We start from the raw sequence: 20,502 nt of genomic DNA, 5'->3' as shown, positions 1-20,502 counted from the left end.
ACATTTGTTCTAAGAAATATTAAGTACCTTCTCGGCAGCTTCAACAGTCTTTTGTGTTTTCTTAGCAGCATATCTCTTGTGATCATAATACCTAGAAAAACATTTCTCTTAAATTTTAAGTAATATCTTTATTCTTTGGTTCTCTATTTAGGTTATTTCAAATTTTATAGGCTCTTAAAATCACCATACACTTTATTCTGTATGAAAACAGAGTTGTATAATGCACAAAACTAGATAAAAAAATGTTTCACCCAAAAGAAGTATATACAGGCAAAATACAGATTTTCTTAACATCCTTTATATCTTAACTGATTGATTGCAGATAACATTTTACCTAAAGTTTGAACTTATTTACTTACTTTTTAGCATTAGCATATGCTGACAAGCTGAGATCAACATCAACAAGTAATGGCTTATTTTTCTGAGGTTTCTGCAACTGTTTGTTCTTTTGCTTTTTCTTTTTTCCTTTTGGAGGTTCAGTTTTATTTTTTTCAACACTGATGCCACCATCAACATCATCTTCCTCCTCTGATAACAAGTATGGATTTCTATTAAAAATATTCAATAGTATTTCACTAACGTCAATGACGTCACTTTTATATTTTCAATTTTTCCTCTATAAAATTATAAATGGTTTACAGTACTTAAGGAGTTTCAATATTTATTTTAATGTAAATTAAGTTAATTTTTTTCTTTATCTTCAAGGATAAGTTTCCAAGTATAAGGCAAGAAAAAAGTGAACAGAGAACAATTAAACAGCAAAATAAATACAAGCATTAACTACTTAACTAGAAGTGCAACGTACCTTAGCAGCATTGTAACATGATTTGTTTGTAGCTTTAATTCTTTGATTGCATTTGCGACGGGGTCTCCTTGAGCTTGGGCTTCTTTCACAATTAACCCAATTTCTGTCCAATCTATTTGGTTGGCTAAAGCACTTCGAACTACCTGAATTGCTCTGTCAACTATCTGTAGGTTAATTTCTATGAGCTCTCCTTTAAGTTTATCTATTTCCTTAAGAAATAAACAAAAACATTTTTACCACAATGCCAGTTAAAGTTATTTTTGAAAAAGCATGTGAAAAATCAAAACATAATACCTGAGCCTGCTGAAGAGCTTCTAATCTGTTTTCATGATCCTTTCGGACATTATCTAACTTCTTCAATGCTTGTTTTTCCTTTTATTGACAGAACAGATTTTTAAAAAATTAGATTTCTACTTCCTGGCACTACTTTCTCTTCTCTCCTGAAACTCAGTATCCCACACTCACCTCTACTCCCTCGATGTTATCTACTTAATTAAAGTTCCCCATAAATTTCCCCAAAGCCTATCTAATCCCAAAGTATTTCATGCTCCAAAATTACCTCTCCTGTCTACCTATCTTCCATTCTTTATACAGAAAGGACCTTAAATACAGGCAACATTTTCTGTAAGATATGCATCCCTAAAGCCCTTGTATTATTGAAACAAGTAGAATTCAGGATATTTTTCTATAGCAGCATAAATGCTAAAGTTTGGGGGAATGCATTCTTGGAGTGCGTAAATTACCAAAACAGCTTCTTATCTCACGCTTTTTATTTTCTCAGCAGTATTTTTAGTGTTTTACAAGGTACTCTTTTTTCCCTAAATTAACAGCACATGATAGTTATTTGACCTTCCACATAACATTTTATCATACATAATTTACATTTCAAAGTTATTGATTTTGGGGGAAATTTTGTAATACAAGTAACAGCATCACCAATTACTCAGTGTTTGAATGATGAGTGAAATTACTATCAAATATTAGAAAGATTTAAATCATAAGAACAGTAACTATTAAAAGAACCCAAAATAAGTGCCAAAATAATTCAAAGATATGCCAATGCACATAAAAACATGGGGCTCAAATTTTACTGCAAAATGTTTGTTTAACAGCTTAAGTGCTGCCACCATGTGGCAATCACAATATGCAATTCATTCAAACCATATGCTCTGAAATGATGTTACTATTTACTTTTTAAAATGGGGAGGAGAAGGCAACTCATATGATTTCAAATTTTTGCATACAAATTTTTAAGACTTTATTACTACTTTTGAAAAATCAAACCCCCTTCAAATTAAGAGCAAAAGCTCTAAAAACATGGTTAAATGTGCTTAAAAAAACACTGCATATTAAACTCTCCTGATAAAACGTAAAACACATTAAATGACTAGTTCAAAAACCTAGTTTAAAAAAATACAAATATACCTATTAAAAACCTAGTTAAAAAAATACAAATATACCAATTTGTAAAGGAAAAAAGCTTCTTCCCCCTCTCTGGAATATCTAAAATAAGAACAGTATTCCCTTAACAGTAGTTTGAGAAATAGTGGGTTGTTTTATTAAAGCAAATAATACTAGGATATAAGCAGGTAATAGGCCTCACATTGTAATTTCCTTTTTAGAGAATATCTGATATACTGATGGAATAAATAAGGACATATTTGTCAACAATGAGACCTCCCCTGGACCTTTATCCAAAGAGATTAGGGAGTTTCTATGCTACTGAAAGGTTGCTCATTCCTACATGAAAACATCATCCACCCTCTGAACTACACAAAGGCTAGTTGGTATAATATAAGTGTTTTTAATACCATACCTGTTGTAAAGCTTTTAAGTCTATTTTCTGACCTTCTATCTTGGAATAAAATTCATCCACAGCCTTATTAAAAAAAGACAAACAAAAACTAGTTGAAAAAAGTATGGTGCCTATTTCTCCTTACATACTCAGATTTTTTATATTTATTTTGTTTCATAACACCACTCAAAACACTTGAACAGATTTCCAGTAAATGTATTACACAGTTAACAGTATAAAGAATCAACTTAACTTCAAATCTTTAATCTTTCATCTTAAAACAAATGGCAACAAGGATGTTTCTAACAGCTATATCTGTGACTGCATTGATTTTTAATTCTAGATTCATAGCTAATTGTGAAGCAAGACTATTTTCAATTTCTCATTCAAAGTAAGTTTAAATTAATTTAGAAACTTGTATCATGCTATTTAACTGGTCAAAGAAAAGAAATGGAAAACCTACCTTGTCAAATGATTCAAATTCTATATATGGACATTGTGAATGTTGTGAAAACAAGAAAGGATGAAATTCCTCATACCTGTAAAACACATTTATTATCTCACATTCAAGAATATTCATAATCATCCATAGCAAATTGATCCATTTCTACAAGCTTACGTGAGTATGTCTTCAGTTGGTTTATCAACCTCCAGGCTTGGTTTTATTTCTCTCTTCTGAATGATATATCCCTACAAAAATCCAACAATAAAATTTATTTCTATCCAAAAATTGGTGAAGATTTACTTTCCACTATTTATAAAACTACCTTAGTTATGAATAATTGGTTCTATCTATCAATCGTATCACTTTTCATCATAATGTAAAATTTTTTAGGCTTGATGAGTATTGTTCGAAAATACTGTTTTAATTACATGGACAAGAAAAAACAGGAAAGGAATAAGGAAAATGAAAACTAATCACCATTTGAAAAAGTGGTGGGATAAATATATGTGCTTTTCACTTTTTTCTTTCTTTTTAGATGCTCTGCAATAAATAAAGGCAAAAGGACTCTTTAAGCAAATTAGCAGAGAAAGTGTACCTTAAGTTCATTTTGTTGGTAGGAAATTTGAATCCATTTATAAATGACTTTGGACTGAATTTAGCTATAACGACTTGGAAACCTTTACCCCTCAGACTGTAAGTAAAGTTATACCTTGAAATAAGGAACATGCACATAAGGTATGAGGTAATTCAAAGGATGTTACCTATTGGAGAAATGTAAAGCACCAAAGCTTTGAAAAGTGCTAGTAAATTAAAATGTGCCTCTCTATCTAAAATCAACCTGACATAGTACTTCCTATAAAAGACAAAGAATAAAAATTACAAAGCAACAGCAATTGTTTAAAAAGGCATAATAGACATCAATTTTCCAAATTGTAACAAAAAATTTACATATATTGACCCTCTAATGAGATTTTAAATTTTGAAGATCCGAAAAAAAAATCACAACCAATAGGTATATATGGTGCTACCTTTCCACTGAAATTGGATGTTGTTTTCATATAGTCTTCTGCTTTCTGGAGACAAACAAGTACTTTCTTAATGTCTAATGGGAGAACAAAAAGGGAAAGAGGAATAGCAATCACAAGTGTCAATTAACCATCATTAACAAATGTAGAAAAGCAGAAATGTGAAGTACAGAAATTATGAAATAATGTAAAGTATTAAGAAAATTACATAGAATTATTTCATGTGTGTGATCAATACACATAAACAGGGGCATGTTCTGACTAGTGTATTATTTCAATGGCTTTTTTTGAATCCATCTTTCCCCTGATGATCTCAAAGGCACCTTGTTCATAACTAAATACCTATATATATATGTTTCTAGATTCTTTATTCTATCTATAACTTATCCCAAAACTTACTGTTTTAATTACTGTAGCTTCATAATCCATTTTAACCTGTGAAAGGGTTATTCCCCATTATTACTACTGTTTTTCAATTTTCCCAAACATTTTTCACATGCTTTTGTTCCAGATGATATCAGATACATTTTATAAAAAACAATACTAACACAAAAACAACACTTGTTGGCATTTTGATTGGGATTGCACTAAATTAGTATACTTCAGAAATTAAAACATTCACTTTTAATTCATATTTTTAAACAAAATCTACAGTATGAAAAATATTACCCTTATATCTTAAGAAATGATATATAATCCAAAATATAAACACCAAGAATGATTTTTAAAAACTCTTACAAGAAAATCTGCAAGTCAAACTTTGCCAAAATTAAAATCTTCCATTTTCCTTATATTTCCTCTAATTTTTTAATTATCCTAATCTGACAGTTAAGTTCCCAAAGTAGTTACAAAAGCCTAATTAATTCATCACATAAGCTACACTACAGTACAACTGTACTGTATTCATGAATAATGAATAATTTGTGAGTAACACTATTTCTAGAAGCATTCGAGGTTCTGGTTTGAAGGTTAATAATTCAACTCCCTCAAGCCTTGTATCAGTGTGACTGCTGAAGGGGAGAGAAGGATATTCTAAAGTTGAAAGATAATAAAGTAGATCAAGAAATTAACTGTATGTTGCTAGGGATCAAGCACCACATTAGAGTATGAAACCAGTAATACCCAAATTATAGGATACTCATAAGTCAAATGCTTACTCATTACTTTTCCAGAAATAATTTTTATAGTTTTTCAGAAAGGAAATAAATATAGATCAAACTTCTCCCATTCAGATATACCTTTAGTTTCAAATTTTTCATCCACTTTGACATTGCCAGACAATCCATTTTCTATAAGACAGTGTTCAATGAGAGCTGGTCCATAGGCTATAAAATCAAAGAGCATTATTTTTAGTATTTTCCTATAAAATTTAACTTTCCAACTACAGTATAACTTATATCCCAGTATAAACAATTACTCAATAATAGTAGTCAGTGAAAATAACAATTAGTTTTTATTTATTTTGAAATGTCATTAGAAATGACAGTTCAAGTATTTGGAGAAATTTGAGACTACAATAACTTAATAGAAGTCACTACAAAAGTTACAGAAATTTAATGGAATTCAGCCACATGTAACAGAGACTACAAACCATGACCAGGCAGCATTTATCCCAGGAATGCAAGCTTGGCTTAACATCCAAAAACTGATTAACACAATACGCTCTATTAATAGAATAAAGGACAAAAACCAAATGACGATCTCAATAGATGCAGAAAAACTTTTGAAAAAAATTCAACACTGATTCCTAATAAAAATTCTCAACAAAACAGGAAGAGAAAGGTACCTCCTCAACCTGATAAAGCACCCCTACCTATTTAATGTGGAAAGACTGAATTCCCCCTAAGATCTTAAACAAGGCAAAAATGTCCACTCTCACCACTGCTATTCAACACTGTACTGGAGGTTCTAGCTAGTGCAATAAGGTAAAAATAAATAAATACACTAATTAAACTAAGTCAACCAGATTTGAAAGGAAGTAGTAAAAAATCTTTATGCACAGGTGACATGATCCTAAATGTTGGAAACCTGAAGGAATCCATAAAAAAAAAAACTAGAACCAATAATTGAGTTTAGCAAATTTCTAGGATTCAAAACCAATATACAAAAAAATCAATTGTATTTCTATCCAAAAATGAAATAAGAGAACAATTTCACTCACAAAAAGAACAGAATATTTAGAAATAAGTTTCCACAAAAGAAGTATAAGATTTATACACTGAAAACTACAAATCATTGTTAAGAGAAACTAAAGAAGATCTAAAGAAATGGGTGGATTGGAAGACTCAATATAGTTAAGATGGTTATCTTCCCCAAATTGATCTACAGATTCAACATAATCCCTATCAAAATCCCAGCAGGCTTTTTTTGTAAAAAGTTAACAGGATAGTCCTAAAATTTATAAGGAAATGCAAAGAACCTGGACTAGCCAAAACAACTTTGAAAAAGAACAAAGTTGAGGATTTACACTACCTTATTTAAAAAATTATAGGAATTTGCCAGGGTGACACCTTGGCTTAATCTGAATTTACTAATTTTACCCATACTAAACTAACAATTGGAAAATTCTAAAGATAACTTTCTAAAGCATTCTAATTTCATAGAAGAGGAAGAGTAACCCCTAAAGCTCAGTTATCAAGGGTATCTAACTACTCCAATGTCTTTTCCACATTCCCTACCACATGGATAAATGATGATCTTCTCAAATGTAACAGTTTATTGGATTATCTTCACTGAGTATCAAAGAAGCCTGGTAGATGCTGGGTGTCCTGAGACCCACCAATAAAAAAAATAAGCAAGGTGATTATTAAACTGAAACTCATATTGAAAATATCAGAAATACTGATTTCTTAGAATACTATACCTAGCACTAAAGTGCTAGATAACACACTATTAATTTACACAACTGTATTGCTTTTAAATAAAACCTAACAGATAAAGTTTCCAACTCTTGGGTATAATAAATGTTTCCACTGAAATACTCAATATACAAAAAATCATTTTAAACTCCTTTCTACATTTATCAAAGTTACTCTAATTTTCTATCAGAAATATAAAAAGATCTAAATATATTCTTGAAAACTGTATCTTGCAAACATTTCATTGCCATATGTATGATTACTCACAAAGTAATGGGTTAAGAACTCTCTTCAGCAGCTCACCCTTAGGTGCACTGGATATTCTTTCAGTCAGTCTATGAAACAGAATTGACACCCCTCTTATAATTTTATATTTAATAAACCTATGGCAATGTTCATATTCACAATATTTTCATATATATCAATTTACCTGATCTTTACAATAAAACCCTGAAATATAATGGAAATTAGTTCATTTTGTAGGTGGGAAATGGTCACAGAAGTAATTTATCCAAGATTAACAGATTCCTGAACAGCAGAATTAGGATTGGAATCCAGGTTTTGAGATAAATCAGTATTCTTTCAATTATGTCATACTGCTTATCTTCAATTTGCCCATATATAAGTGACATGAAAGAGATATTGTTATATAAAAGTTGAATGCTGTTTGTGGATTCTGGTGACATATCTTAACGCCTGAAATAGCTTTACCTATTTAAGCATTTAATGACAACTCCTAAGGAGGCCATAGACTAGTGATCCTCAAAGTGTGGTCCCCCAACATTACCTGGGAATTTCCTAGAATTGGGCCCTACTCCAGATCTACTGAAACAGGGGGCAGGGTGAGGGGCCCAGCAATCCATGTTTTAACAAGCCCTCCAAGTGATTCTGATACATGCTAAACTTAGAGAACCTCTGATGTACCTTTCAGCCAGAAAAGTACAGCTACAATCATTACCTTATCCCACCCCACTCCCCTTTCTTAGCTAAACCAGAATTTCTATCTCCCTTGCACTCTGCCCAGGATATCATTCTGTCTTCTCACAGAATAGCTAATAATTCCCCTCACTGTACAAGGAAATCGTAATTAACATATGAAGTGACCCCAAACTCACTTTAAAAAGGCATACATTTCCAATTCTCAAATGTTTAATTGCTTACTTGCACATTTGTATAGTTCAAGCAATCTAGATTTAGTATTTCATTCAAGTAAACAAAATTTTCTCATCTTACAATTGTTTCCTATTCTGACATATGACCTATTTTAACTCTTAATACAATATGAAATCAATTTGGAAACAAAACAAGTTACCTTTCTAAGGTAAGCAAAGGTTCAGCAGCTTTAGCATGATCAACTGGATAGCGTTCTCGAACAGCAAATTTAACATCATCTGCCTCATCAGTTCGAAATCTTAGGATATTTAAAATTAGGTACTCATAATCTGTAAGAACAATGTTCCCCTGCAACATAATGAAATTCAATTTAATGCTTTTCCAAATCATTCTTGAAACTTCTTAAAAATGGGGAAAGAAAATGCAATCTCTTAAAAACCTAACCACTGTTTACAGAAATGAAGTTACAAAACAAAAAAGAGAACCTGAGTCAAACATCTCAACAGCACTCCCTGCACTTGTCCAGTGTATGTTGTTATCTTCCTACTGTGAAATAAGATAAATTCTAAAGACCCAAAGTTTGAAATATAGTGAAGGACTAAAGAAACTTATAATTTATTATCTAGTAGCTCTGCTTAAGTCACTAATAAAAGCACAACCAACAGCATGATGACCCCCAACTGAGCTCACTGTTAAACTATAAGGCAGTTCTACAAACATGGTGGCTTATTAGGAGAAATAGAACAGACATACATTTCAGAAGTCAAGCAAGTGTATTATGTGTGAAGTAAACTTCAAAGAGCTACTACACTTTCACTGCAATTTATCTTTTAGTTAGCAATAGCTATGTGGCAAGAGTAATAAAGATAAGTTATACCCTTTGCTTGGTAATGCAGCCCAATGAAATAATAACACCAAAAGCTATGTGCTTAAAGATGTGTGCTGCAGTTTATTAGCAGCAGAAAAAAGAGTGGAAGCAACTTAAATGTAAAAATTAGGGAACTTATTAAATAAGTTATGATATATCAACATAACAAAATATTAAGAAGTTGTTAACTTATGAAGACTATGTAACAAAAAGGAAAATGTTTATAACGTTAAGTAAAAAAAATAGCAAGACACAAAAAATTATGTATTCTAGGAAGTGGAAGGCAAATGTAGGTAAAAATGAAACTATTTGTTAAGGATTTAGGAGTAAAAGCTTTTTAAAATGTAATACTGATAAATTATCTTTTTGATTAAAAAAAAAAAGACAGAAAACACAATGAAAATAAAACTATCCATAGAATACAACATTCTAAATTGACTGGCAGGCAGTTAAGATACAGCTGTTGTATAATTAAAACACACAGAAAATAAAAAGTCACAAATGGCTCAGGAATGGCTTAGAAATCACAGAAGATGAGAGTAGACTCAATCTCATGGGGGAATGACAGGTTGCAAGAGAAGTGGCTTCAGTAAAGGGACTCACCATTCACTTTGATGAGACAGAAATGAGCAGAAGTTACTAAGTGTTGAAAGAGTAATTATCTACTTCTAAAGGTTATGATTTTAGAGTAACCAAGGATTTCAAATGTAATCATTCATTTAAGTTAAGGAGCAGAAAAGTTACCTGGAAAAAGAGAGTAGGGGGCTTGGAAAGAAGTCTGTATAGAGTCTCTTGCACTGGTTCATGAAATGTGTCTTGAAGGAGAGAGGAATGGACCACACAAAGAGCCTGGCACATAAAAGTGCTTAATAAATGTTTATTGAATCAAACTGTTCATTTATCAGGAACATCTAGATAATCCAGTAAGGCAGAGACTTCCCTGACAGGCCACTCTTAAATAAAGGTTTTCAAAAAAGTATAAAGAAAGAATCAAAAAAAAAAGAAAAAAAAATCTGTGATTTTGTGAGGCAAGCAACTAGGTGAATGGACCTTGAGGACAGTAAATACATGAAATAAGCCAGAAATGAGAAGACACAAATTATAATGCCTCACTAATATGGACCAACTACAATGTGCAAACTCTGAGAATAGAATCTGTAAGCATAGGTTAGCAGAGGAAGGCTTATTATTGTAAAGGCTTCTAGACTGTAAGCTCTTACAGCAGTCACATCTATTCCTAAATTGTAATGGTTATTTCTAAATTCTGAGATGATGAATTATTTATGTATAACTTGGTCAGTCAGTCCCTGGAACTTCAGATATCTGTGTGACACCTGAGACTCAGAACCAGAGTTCAGCAGCTATGAATGTCAGCATTACTCCACACAGCAACTGTTTAAGAAGCTGCAAAAGAGATCAGACTTCAATTAGAGATATGAACAAAATGGACTTTGTTAGGACTAAGGTAAATCAGACTAAAGGATAAAGGATGATATTGACTGTGTTTTAAAACTTCAGCTTCTGTTTGAGATCAAAGGAAAACATTTATTTGGTACAAAATCTATACTTTCTGTAGTGCACTATATAATTTAACTTGTATGGACAGTTTTTCAAACACCATAATTTCATGGTAACTTGAATAGTGTGTGAGGCCTGGTTGGTTTGCACAGGTTGGTGTGAAAACCCAATATATCCCAGAGTAATTTGGGCAGAGAATAAACATATGTTTGCAAAGTCTTCTTGAGGGACTGGGGGAAAATGTAGAAATATTAACCCCCCCCCCCTGGGGAATTTCTGATACTCTCGCAAGTATTGGGGATTACCAATGTAGAAGGCTGAGCCCTCGATCTTGGGACTTACCCTTATGAAGCTTTTACTGCAAAGGAGAAGCTAAGCCTACAAATAACTGTGCCCCAAAGAACCTCTTTTGTTGCTCAGATGTGGCTTCTCTCTCTAAGGCAACTCAACAGGTGGACTCACTGCCCTCCCCTCTATGTGGGACAGGACTCCCAGGGGTGTAAATCTCCATGGCAATATAGGACATGACTCTCAGGGATGAGCCTGAACCTGGCATCATGGGATTGAGAAAGACTTCTTGACCAACAGGGGGAAAAGAAATGAAACAAAATAAAGTTTCAACGGCTGAGAGATCTCAAATGGAGTCAAGAGGTGATTCTGGAGGTTATTCTTATGCATTACACAGATATCTCTTTTTAGTTTCTACTGTATTAGAATAGCTAGAAAGAAATACCTGAAACTGCTGAACTGCAATCCAGTAGCCTGGATTCTTGAAGATGACTGTATAACTAAATAATTTATACGGTGTGAATGTGTGATTATGAAAACCTTGTGGCTCACACTCCTTTATCCAGTGTATGGACAGATGAGTAGAAAAATGGGGACAAAAGTAAATGAATAATAGGGGTGATGGTGGGTAGGGGATGTTTTGGGGGTTCCTTTTCATTTTTATTTTTATTGTTTTCTGGAATAATGAAAATGTTCAAAAATTGATGGTGGTGATGAATGCACAACTATATGATAATACTGTGAACAACTGACTGTACACTTTGGATGACTGTGTGGTCTGTAAATATATCTCAATAAAATTGCATTTGGCTGCTCTTATCGGAAACTCATTCTACTGATTCAAACTCCAACCATAGATAGACTGAGACCAGACACCAGAGACTCTGAGAGCAGCCAGCCCAGCAGAGAGGAGACAGGCATAGAAAAAAAACAACACGAAAAACTCCAAAATAAAAGCAGAGGATTTTTGGAGTTCTGGTGAACACAGAAAGGGGAAGGGCAGAGATCAGGCCTTGAGGCGCATATGCAAATCCCGAAGCAAGGCTGATCTCTCTGCCCTGTGCACCTTTCCTTAATGGCCCTGGTTGCTTTGTCTATTAGCATTTCAATAACCCATTAGATCTCTGAGGAGGGCCGTTTTGTTTTTTTTTTTTTTAAATCCTTTTTGCTTTTTCTAAAACAATTACTCTAAGAAGCTCAATACAGAAAGCTTCAAAGAATTGCAATTTGGGCACGTCAAGTCAAGAGCAGAACTAAGAGAGCTCTGAGACAAAAGGCAATAATCCAGTGGCTGAGAAAATTCACTAAACAACACAACTTCCCAAGAAAAGGGGGGTGTCCGCTCACAGCCACCATCCTGGTGGACAGGAAACACTCCTGCCCATCGCCAGCCCCATAGCCCAGAGCTGCCCCAGACAACCCAGTGTGACGGAAGTGCTTCAAATAACAGGCACACACCACAAAACTGGGCGTGGACACTGGCCTTCCCTGCAACCTCAGCTGAATGTCCCAGAGCTGGGAAGGGGGAGCAGTGTGAATTAACAGAGCCCCATTCAGCCATCATTTGAGCAGACTGGGAGCCTCCCAACACAGCCCAGCAGCCCAGAACTGCCCTGGGGGGACGGCACTCACCTGTGACATAGCACAGTCATCCCTCAACAGAGGACCCGGGGTGCACAGCCTGGAAGAGGGGCCCACTTGCAAGTCTCAGGAGCCATACGCCAATACCAAAGACTTGTGGGTCAGTGGCAGAGACAAACTGTGGCAGGACTGAACCGAAGGATTAGACTATTGCAGTAGCTTTAAAACTCTAGGATCACCAGGGAGATTTGATTGTTAGGGCCACCCCCCCCTCCCCGACTGCCCAGAAACACGCCCCACATACAGGGCAGGCAACACCAACTACACACGCAAGCTTGGTACACCAATTGGGCCCCACAAGACTCACTCCCCCACTCACCAAAAAGGCTAAGCAGGGGAGATCTGGCTTGTGGAGAACAGGTGGCTCGTGGACGCCACCTGCTGGTTAGTTAGAGAAAGTGTACTCCACGAAGCTGTAGATCTGATAAATTAGAGATAAGGACTTCAACTGGTCTACAAACCCTAAAAGGACCCTATCAAGTTCAGCAAATGCCACGAGGCCAAAAACAACAGAAAATTATAAAGCATATGAAAAAACCAGACGATATGGATAACCCAAGCCCAAGCACCCAAATCAAAAGACCAGAAGAGACACACCTAGAGCAGCTACTCAAAGAACTAAAGATGAACAATGAGACCATAGTACGGGATATGAAGGAAATCAAGAAGACCCTAGAAGAGCATAAAGACGACATTGCAAGACTAAATAAAAAAATGGATGATCTTATGGAAATTAAAGAAACTGTTGACCAAATTAAAAAGATTCTGGACACTCATAGTACAAGACTAGAGGAAGTTGAACAACGAATCAGTGACCTCGAAGATGACAGAATGGAAAATGAAAGCATAAAAGAAAGAATGGGGAAAAAAAATTGAAAAACTCGAAATGGACCTCAGGGATATGATAGATAATATGAAACGTCCGAATATAAGACTCATTGGTGTCCCAGAAGGGGAAGAAAAGGGTAAAGGTCTAGGAAGAGTATTCAAAGAAATTGTTGGGGAAAACTTCCCAAATCTTCTAAACAACATAAATACACAAATCATAAATGCTCAGCGAACTCCAAATAGAATAAATCCAAAAAAACCCACTCCGAGACATATACTGATCACACTGTCAAACATAGAAGAGAAGGAGCAAGTTCTGAAAGCAGCAAGAGAAAAGCAATTCACCACATACAAAGGAAACAGCATAAGACTAAGTAGTGACTACTCAGCAGCCACCATGGAGGCAAGAAGGCAGTGGCACGATATATTTAAAATTCTGAGTGAGAGGAATTTCCAGCCAAGAATACTTTATCCAGCAAAGCTCTCCTTCAAATTTGAGGGAGAGCTTAAATTTTTCACAGACAAACAAATGCTGAGAGAATTTGCTAACAAGAGACCTGCCCTACTGGAGATACTAAAGGGAGCCCTACAGACAGAGAAACAAAGACAGGACAGAGAGACTTGGAGAAAGGTTCAGTACTAAAGAGATTCGGTATGGGTACAATAAAGGATATTAATAGAGAGAGGGAAAAATATGGCAAACATAATCCAAAGGATAAGATGGCCGATTCAAGAAATGCCTTCACGGTTTTAACGTTGAATGTAAATGGATTAAACTCCCCAATTAAAAGATATAGATTCGCAGAATGGATCAAAAAAAATGAACCATCAATATGTTGCATACAAGAGACTCATCTTAGACACAGGGACACAAAGAAACTGAAAGTGAAAGGATGGAAAAAAATATTTCATGCAAGCTACAGCCAAAAGAAAGCAGGTGTGTAGCAATATTAATCTCAGATAAAATAGACTTCAAATGCAGGGATGTTTTGAGAGACAAAGAAGGCCACTACATACTAATAAAAGGGGCAATTCAGCAAGAAGAAATAACAATCGTAAATGTCTATGCACCCAATCAAGGTGCCACAAAATACATGAGAGAAACATTGGCAAAACTAAAGGAAGCAATTGATGTTTCCACAATAATTGTGGGAGACTTCAACACATCACTCTCTCCTATAGATAGATCAACCAGACAGAAGACCAATAAGGAAATTGAAAACCTAAACAATCTGATAAATGAATTAGATTTAACAGACATCTAGAGGACATTACATCCCAAATCACCAGGATACACATACTTTTCTAGTGCTCACGGAACTTTCTCCAGAATAGATCATATGCTGGGACATAAAACAAGCCTCAATAAATTTAAAAAGATTGAAATTATTCAAAGCACATTCTCTGACCACAATGGAATACAATTACAAGTCAATAACCATCAGAGACTTAGAAAATTCACAAATACCTGGAGGTTAAACAACACACTCCTAAACAATCAGTGGGTTAACGAAGAAATAGCAAGAGAAATTGCTAAATATATAGAGACGAATGAAAATGAGAACACAACATACCAAAACCTATGGGATGCAGCAAAAGCAGTGCTAAGGGGGAAATTTATAGCACTAAACGCATATATTAAAAAGGAAGAAAGAGCCAAAATCAAAGAACTAATGGATCAACTGAAGAAGCTAGAAAATGAACAGCAAACCAATCCTAAACCAAGTACAAGAAAAGAAATAACAAGGATTAAAGCAGAAATAAATGACATAGAGAACAAAAAAACAATAGAAAGGATAAATATCACCAAAAGTTGGTTCTTTGAGAAGATCAACAAGATTGACAAGCCCCTAGATAGACTGACAAAATCAAAAAGAGAGAAGACCCATATAAACAAAATAATGAATGAAAAAGGTGACATAACTGCAGATCCTGAAGAAATTAAAAAAATTATAAGAGGATATTATGAACAACTGTATGGCAACAAACTGGATAATGTAGAAGAAATGGACAATTTCCTGGAAACATATGAACAACCTAGACTGACCAGAGAAGAAATAGAAGACCTCAACCAACCCATCACAAGCAAAGAGATCCAATCAGTCATCAAAAATCTTCCCACAAATAAATGCCCAGGGCCAGATGGCTTCACAGGGGAATTCTACCAAACTTTCCAGAAAGAACTGACACCAATCTTACTCAAACTCTTTCAAACATTGAAAAAAATGGAACACTACCTAACTCATTTTATGAAGCTAACATCAATCTAATACCAAAACCAGGCAAAGATGCTACAAAAAAGGAAAACTACCAGCCAATCTCCCTAATGAATATAGATGCAAAAATCCTCAACAAAATACTTGCAAATCGAATCCAAAGACACATTAAAAAAATCATACACCATGACCAAGTGGGGTTCATTCCAGGCATGCAAGGATGGTTCAACATAAGAAAAACAATCAATGTATTACAACACATTAAAAACTCGAAAGGGAAAAATCAATTGATCATCTCAATAGATGCTGAAAAAGCATTTGACAAAATCCAACATCCCTTTTTGATAAAAACACTTCAAAAGGTAGGAATTGAAGGAAACTTCCTCAACATGATAAAGAGCATATATGAAAAACCCACAGCCAGCATAGTACTCAATGGTGAGAGACTGAAAGCCTTCCCTCTAAGATCAGGAACAAGACAAGGATGCCCGCTGTCACCACTGTTATTCAACATTGTGCTGGAAGTGCTAGCCAGGGCAATCCGGCAAGACAAAGAAATAAAAGGCATCCAAATTGGAAAAGAAGAAGTAAAACTGTCATTGTTTGCAGATGATATGATCTTATATCTAGAAAACCCTGAGAAATCAACGACACACCTACTAGAGCTAATAAACAAATTTAGCAAAGTAGCGGGATACAAGATTAATGCACATAAGTCAGTAATGTTTCTATATGCTAGAAATGAACAAACTGAAGAGACATTCAAGAAAAAGATACCATTTTCAATAGCAACTAAAAAATCAAGTACCTAGGAATAAACTTAACCAAAGATGTAAAAGACCTATACAAAGAAAACTACATAACTCTACTAAAAGAAATAGAAGGGGACCTTAAAAGATGGAAAAATATTCCATGTTCATGGATAGGAAGGCTAAATGTCATTAAGATGTCAATTCTACCCAAACTCATCTACAGATTCAATGCAATCCCAATCAAAATTCCAACAACCTACTTTGCAGACTTGGAAAAGCTAGTTATCAAATTTATTGGAAAGGGAAGATGCCTCGAATTGCTAAAGACACTCTAAAAAGAAAAACGAAGTGGGAGGACTTACACTCCCTGACTTTGAAGCTTATTATAAAGCCACAGTTGCCAAAACAGCATGGTACTGGCACAAAGATAGACATATAGATCAATGGAATCGAATTGAGAATTCAGAGATAGACCCTCAGATCTATGGCCGACTGATCTTTGATAAGGCCCCTAAAGTCACCGAACTGAGCCATAATGGTCTTTTCAACAAATGGGGCTGGGAGAGTTGGATATCCATATCCAAAAGAATGAAAGAGGACCCCTACCTCACCCCCTACACAAAAATTAACTCAAAATGGACCAAAGATCTCAATATAAAAGAAAGTACCATAAAACTCCTAGAAGATAATGTAGGAAAACATCTTCAAGACCTTGTATTAGGAGGCCACTTCCTAGACTTTACACCCAAAGCACAAGCAACAAAAGAGAAAATAGATAAATGGGAACTCCTCAAGCTTAGAAGTTTCTGCACCTCAAAGGAATTTCTCAAAAAGGTAAAGAGGCAGCCAACTCAATGGGAAAAAATTTTTGGAAACCATGTATCTGACAAAAGACTGATATCTTGCATATACAAAGAAATCCTACAACTCAATGACAATAGTACAGACAGCCCAATTATAAAATAGGCAAAAGATATGAAAAGACAGTTCTCTGAAGAGGAAATACAAATGGCCAAGAAACACATGAAAAAATGTTCAGCTTCACTAGCTATTAGAGAGATGCAAATTAAGACCACAATGAGATACCATCTAACACCAGTTAGAATGGCTGCCATTAAACAAACAGGAAACTACAAATGCTGGAGGGGATGTGGAGAAATTGGAACTCTTATTCATTGTTGGTGGGACTGTATAATGGTTCAGCCACTCTGGAAGTCAGTCTGGCAGTTCCTTAGAAAACTAGATATAGAGCTACCATTCGATCCAGCGATTGCACTTCTCGGTATATACCCGGAAGATCGGAAAGCAGTGACACGAACAGATATCTGCACGCCAATGTTCATAGCAGCATTATTCATAATTGCCAAGAGATGGAAACAACCCAAATGTCCTTCAACAGATGAATGGATAAATAAAATGTGGTATATACACACGATGGAATACTACGCGGCAGTAAGAAGGAACGATCTGGTGAAACATATGACAACATGGATGAACCTTGAAGACATAATGCTGAGCGAAATAAGCCAGGCACAAAAAGAGAAATATTATATGCTACCACTAATGTGAACTTTGAAAAATGTAAAACAAATGGTTTATAATGTAGAATGTAGGGGAACTAGCAGTAGAGAGCAATTAAGGAAGGGGGAACAATAATCCAAGAAGAACAGATAAGCTATTTAACGTTCTGGGGATGCCCAGAAATGACTATGGTCTGTTAATTTCTGATGGATGTAGTAGGAACAAGTTCACTGAAATGTTGCTATATTATGTAACTTTCTTGGGGTAAAGTAGGAACATGTTGGAAGTTAAGCAGTTATCTTAGGTTAGTTGTCTTTTTCTTACTCCCTTGCTATGGTCTCTTTGAAATGTTTTTTTTATTGTATGTTTGTTTTCTTTTTAACTTTTTTTTCCATACAGTTGATTTGAAAAAAGAAGGGAAAGTTAAAAAAAAAAAAAAAGAAAAGAAAAAAGACAAACAAGGAAAAAAAAAAAAAAAAGATGTAGTGCCCCCTTGAGGAGCCTGTGGAGAATGCAGGGGTATTCGCCTGCCCCACCTCCATGGTTGCTGGCATGACCGCAGACATGGGGGACTGGTGGTTTGATGGGTTGAGCCCTCTACCATAAATTTTACCCTTGGGAAGACGGTTGCTGCAAAGGAGAAGCTAGGCCTCCCTGTATTTGTGCCTAAGAGTCTCCTCCTGAATGCCTCTTTGTTGGTCAGATGTGGCCCTCTCTCTCTGGCTAAGCCAACTTGAAAGGTGAAATCACTGCCCTCCCCCCTACGTGGGATCAGACACCCAGGGAGGTGAATCTCCCTGGCAACGTGGAATATGACTCCCGGGGAGGAATGTAGACCCGGCATCGTGGAAAAAAAGAATCTGTGTTTCTATCTCCTCGTGTGACGCTGGCAACAACATGCTTCTTCTGGTTCATTCCCTCCACTTGCCATAAAAATACATGAATCAGAACTGCCTGGCATCTTCCTGAACATGACTTTCAATAGGGTCCAGTATGCTTCATTTCATCCAGAAATTTTCTCGAGCCTCTTCACAGATGCTGAAGTACTCTTTCCCAATGGGACTAGGAGCCAGGAGAATAGATAACACTTTCTTTCAAGACATCTCTCCAGCAAAACATTTCCCCTTTGTTTCCAAGGCTTTGGCTCCTCTCATCATATCCACTGTATATGAGCAAGAAACAATGCTATCATACTTCTCCATGCTGCTTTAAGAAGCAGCAGAAGCAGCCAGGTCACCAAGCACCATCACTTACCTGCCTGACAGCCCAAAGCCAGCACTATACATAACTCTGGCAGGACTAATCCCCTTTGTTGCTCCACCTCTGGTCATGGTGATGACAAAGACTTACATCCCTGTATTAGCTTTCAGATGGCTTATGGAGCCAGTTTCCTATCCTTCATGAGAAGAGTCAGATGAGGTTTTGCTCTGCCAGAAAGTAGCCCAGCCAAACCAGACTTGCTTAATTTAGCTAACAGTACAGCTCCTGTTTTATTTTCATGGTTTGCCTTTCTTATTTGTGAAAGACTCAGTGAAGCTGTAGTCACGGTAATAATAGGTTTAGGGATAGCACTACACATTGAACTTTTTCTCTTCCCACATTACCCCAACTGGTTCAAAGCTTGAGGATAGTAGTCACTTAGGTAGTCTTTTCTTTTAATTTACAATCACTTTACTAGTTAAAAATATATATCCAGGGAGATGGAAGAAGATGGTGGCATATAGAGCAGCGGACGCTGGTTTGTCCCCCTGGAACAACTAATAAACAACCAGGAACAACAAGTAAATAATCTGGAATAACTGCAGGGGGGACAAATGTGACTGTCCACTCATCATACACCAACCTGAATTGGGAGGAATGCCCAAGATCGCAGCATAAAATCTGTTAAGCAAAAACTGCGGATCCAGGCTGGAAGCCCCCTCTCCCCATGGCCTGAACTGCAAAGCCTCACAGTGCTAGAGAGCAGCACTCTCCCAGCAAGCAAATATAGCTCAGCTGACCTCCAACTGGGGTTTTAATTAACAAGCATGGACTGCTCAATACAAGCTATGAATCCCCAATAAGCAGACAGCAGCTTTGGGTGACGACTGACCTTGGAGAGTTGGAGGGTAGTCACGGACTAGGCCTGAAGGGGGCTTTCTGTCCCTTTTTCAGCTCAGTGGAGAGAGCCTCAGCCATTTTCAGTTCCCAGTGCTCTGACCCAGACAAGGGTGGAGACAGCACAGGCAGAGTCTATTCAAATGCTAACGACCTCCCGCTAGGGGAGGTATCTTCCCTAAGAGGAAAGGGATAGGGCCCAGCTCTACTACCCACCCTCCATTCAGAACCAGACCCCAGAGCCTGGGGGAAAACAGTCACAGGCCACACCTCCTTACACCGGTCTGGATCTACAGGCTGACAGGCGGCACCTGCTGGGCAGAAAAGCAAAGTGATTTGAGGCCTCACAGGGTGCACCAATCTTCTAAGACACACCCTCAGAGAGAAGTGATATTATTGCCTTCTTCTAAGACCTGAGCCTGTTCTGGTCTGGAAAAACCTGACTGGGGTAACCAAGGAAACCATGCCTAGATAACAGAAAACTACAACCTACACTAAGAAAAACAAAGTTATGGCCCAGTCAAAGGAACAAACTTACACTTCAACTGAGATACAGGAATTTAAACAACTGATACTAAATCAATTCAAAAAGTTTAGGGAAGATATGGCAAAAGAGATGAACCATATAATGAAAACACTGGGCATACATAAGGTAGAAATCGAAAGTTTGAAAAACCAATGGGCAGAAACTATGGAAATGAAAGGCACAACACAAGAGATGAAAGTCACAAT

General features: G+C 36.1%; 1 protein-coding gene and 1 pseudogene across 2 annotated transcripts in view; one reads left to right on the top strand and one right to left on the bottom strand.

Annotated features, from left to right (window-relative positions):
- The window catches only part of NEMF (nuclear export mediator factor), a 79,979-nt gene that overhangs the window by 30,625 nt on the left and 28,852 nt on the right, over positions 1-20,502 (bottom strand). For both annotated transcript variants that reach the window (XM_037834936.1, XM_037834937.1), the window contains exons 5-15: positions 8,241-8,389; positions 7,196-7,263; positions 5,309-5,395; positions 4,074-4,147; positions 3,220-3,290; positions 3,064-3,139; positions 2,622-2,684; positions 1,100-1,177; positions 806-1,014; positions 360-548; positions 28-91 (exon numbers count right to left, since the gene is read on the bottom strand). In XM_037834936.1, coding sequence (XP_037690864.1) covers positions 28-91; positions 360-548; positions 806-1,014; positions 1,100-1,177; positions 2,622-2,684; positions 3,064-3,139; positions 3,220-3,290; positions 4,074-4,147; positions 5,309-5,395; positions 7,196-7,263; positions 8,241-8,389 — 1,128 coding nt within the window. The remainder of the gene's footprint in view (positions 1-27; positions 92-359; positions 549-805; positions 1,015-1,099; positions 1,178-2,621; positions 2,685-3,063; positions 3,140-3,219; positions 3,291-4,073; positions 4,148-5,308; positions 5,396-7,195; positions 7,264-8,240; positions 8,390-20,502) is intronic.
- LOC119532477 lies at positions 18,541-19,390 on the top strand (annotated as a pseudogene).

Source organism: Choloepus didactylus, chromosome 4 (genome assembly GCF_015220235.1).
Source record: "Choloepus didactylus isolate mChoDid1 chromosome 4, mChoDid1.pri, whole genome shotgun sequence".
NCBI classification, from domain to species: Eukaryota; Metazoa; Chordata; class Mammalia; order Pilosa; family Megalonychidae; genus Choloepus; species Choloepus didactylus.
This window is presented reverse-complemented; position numbering and strand designations above follow the sequence as displayed.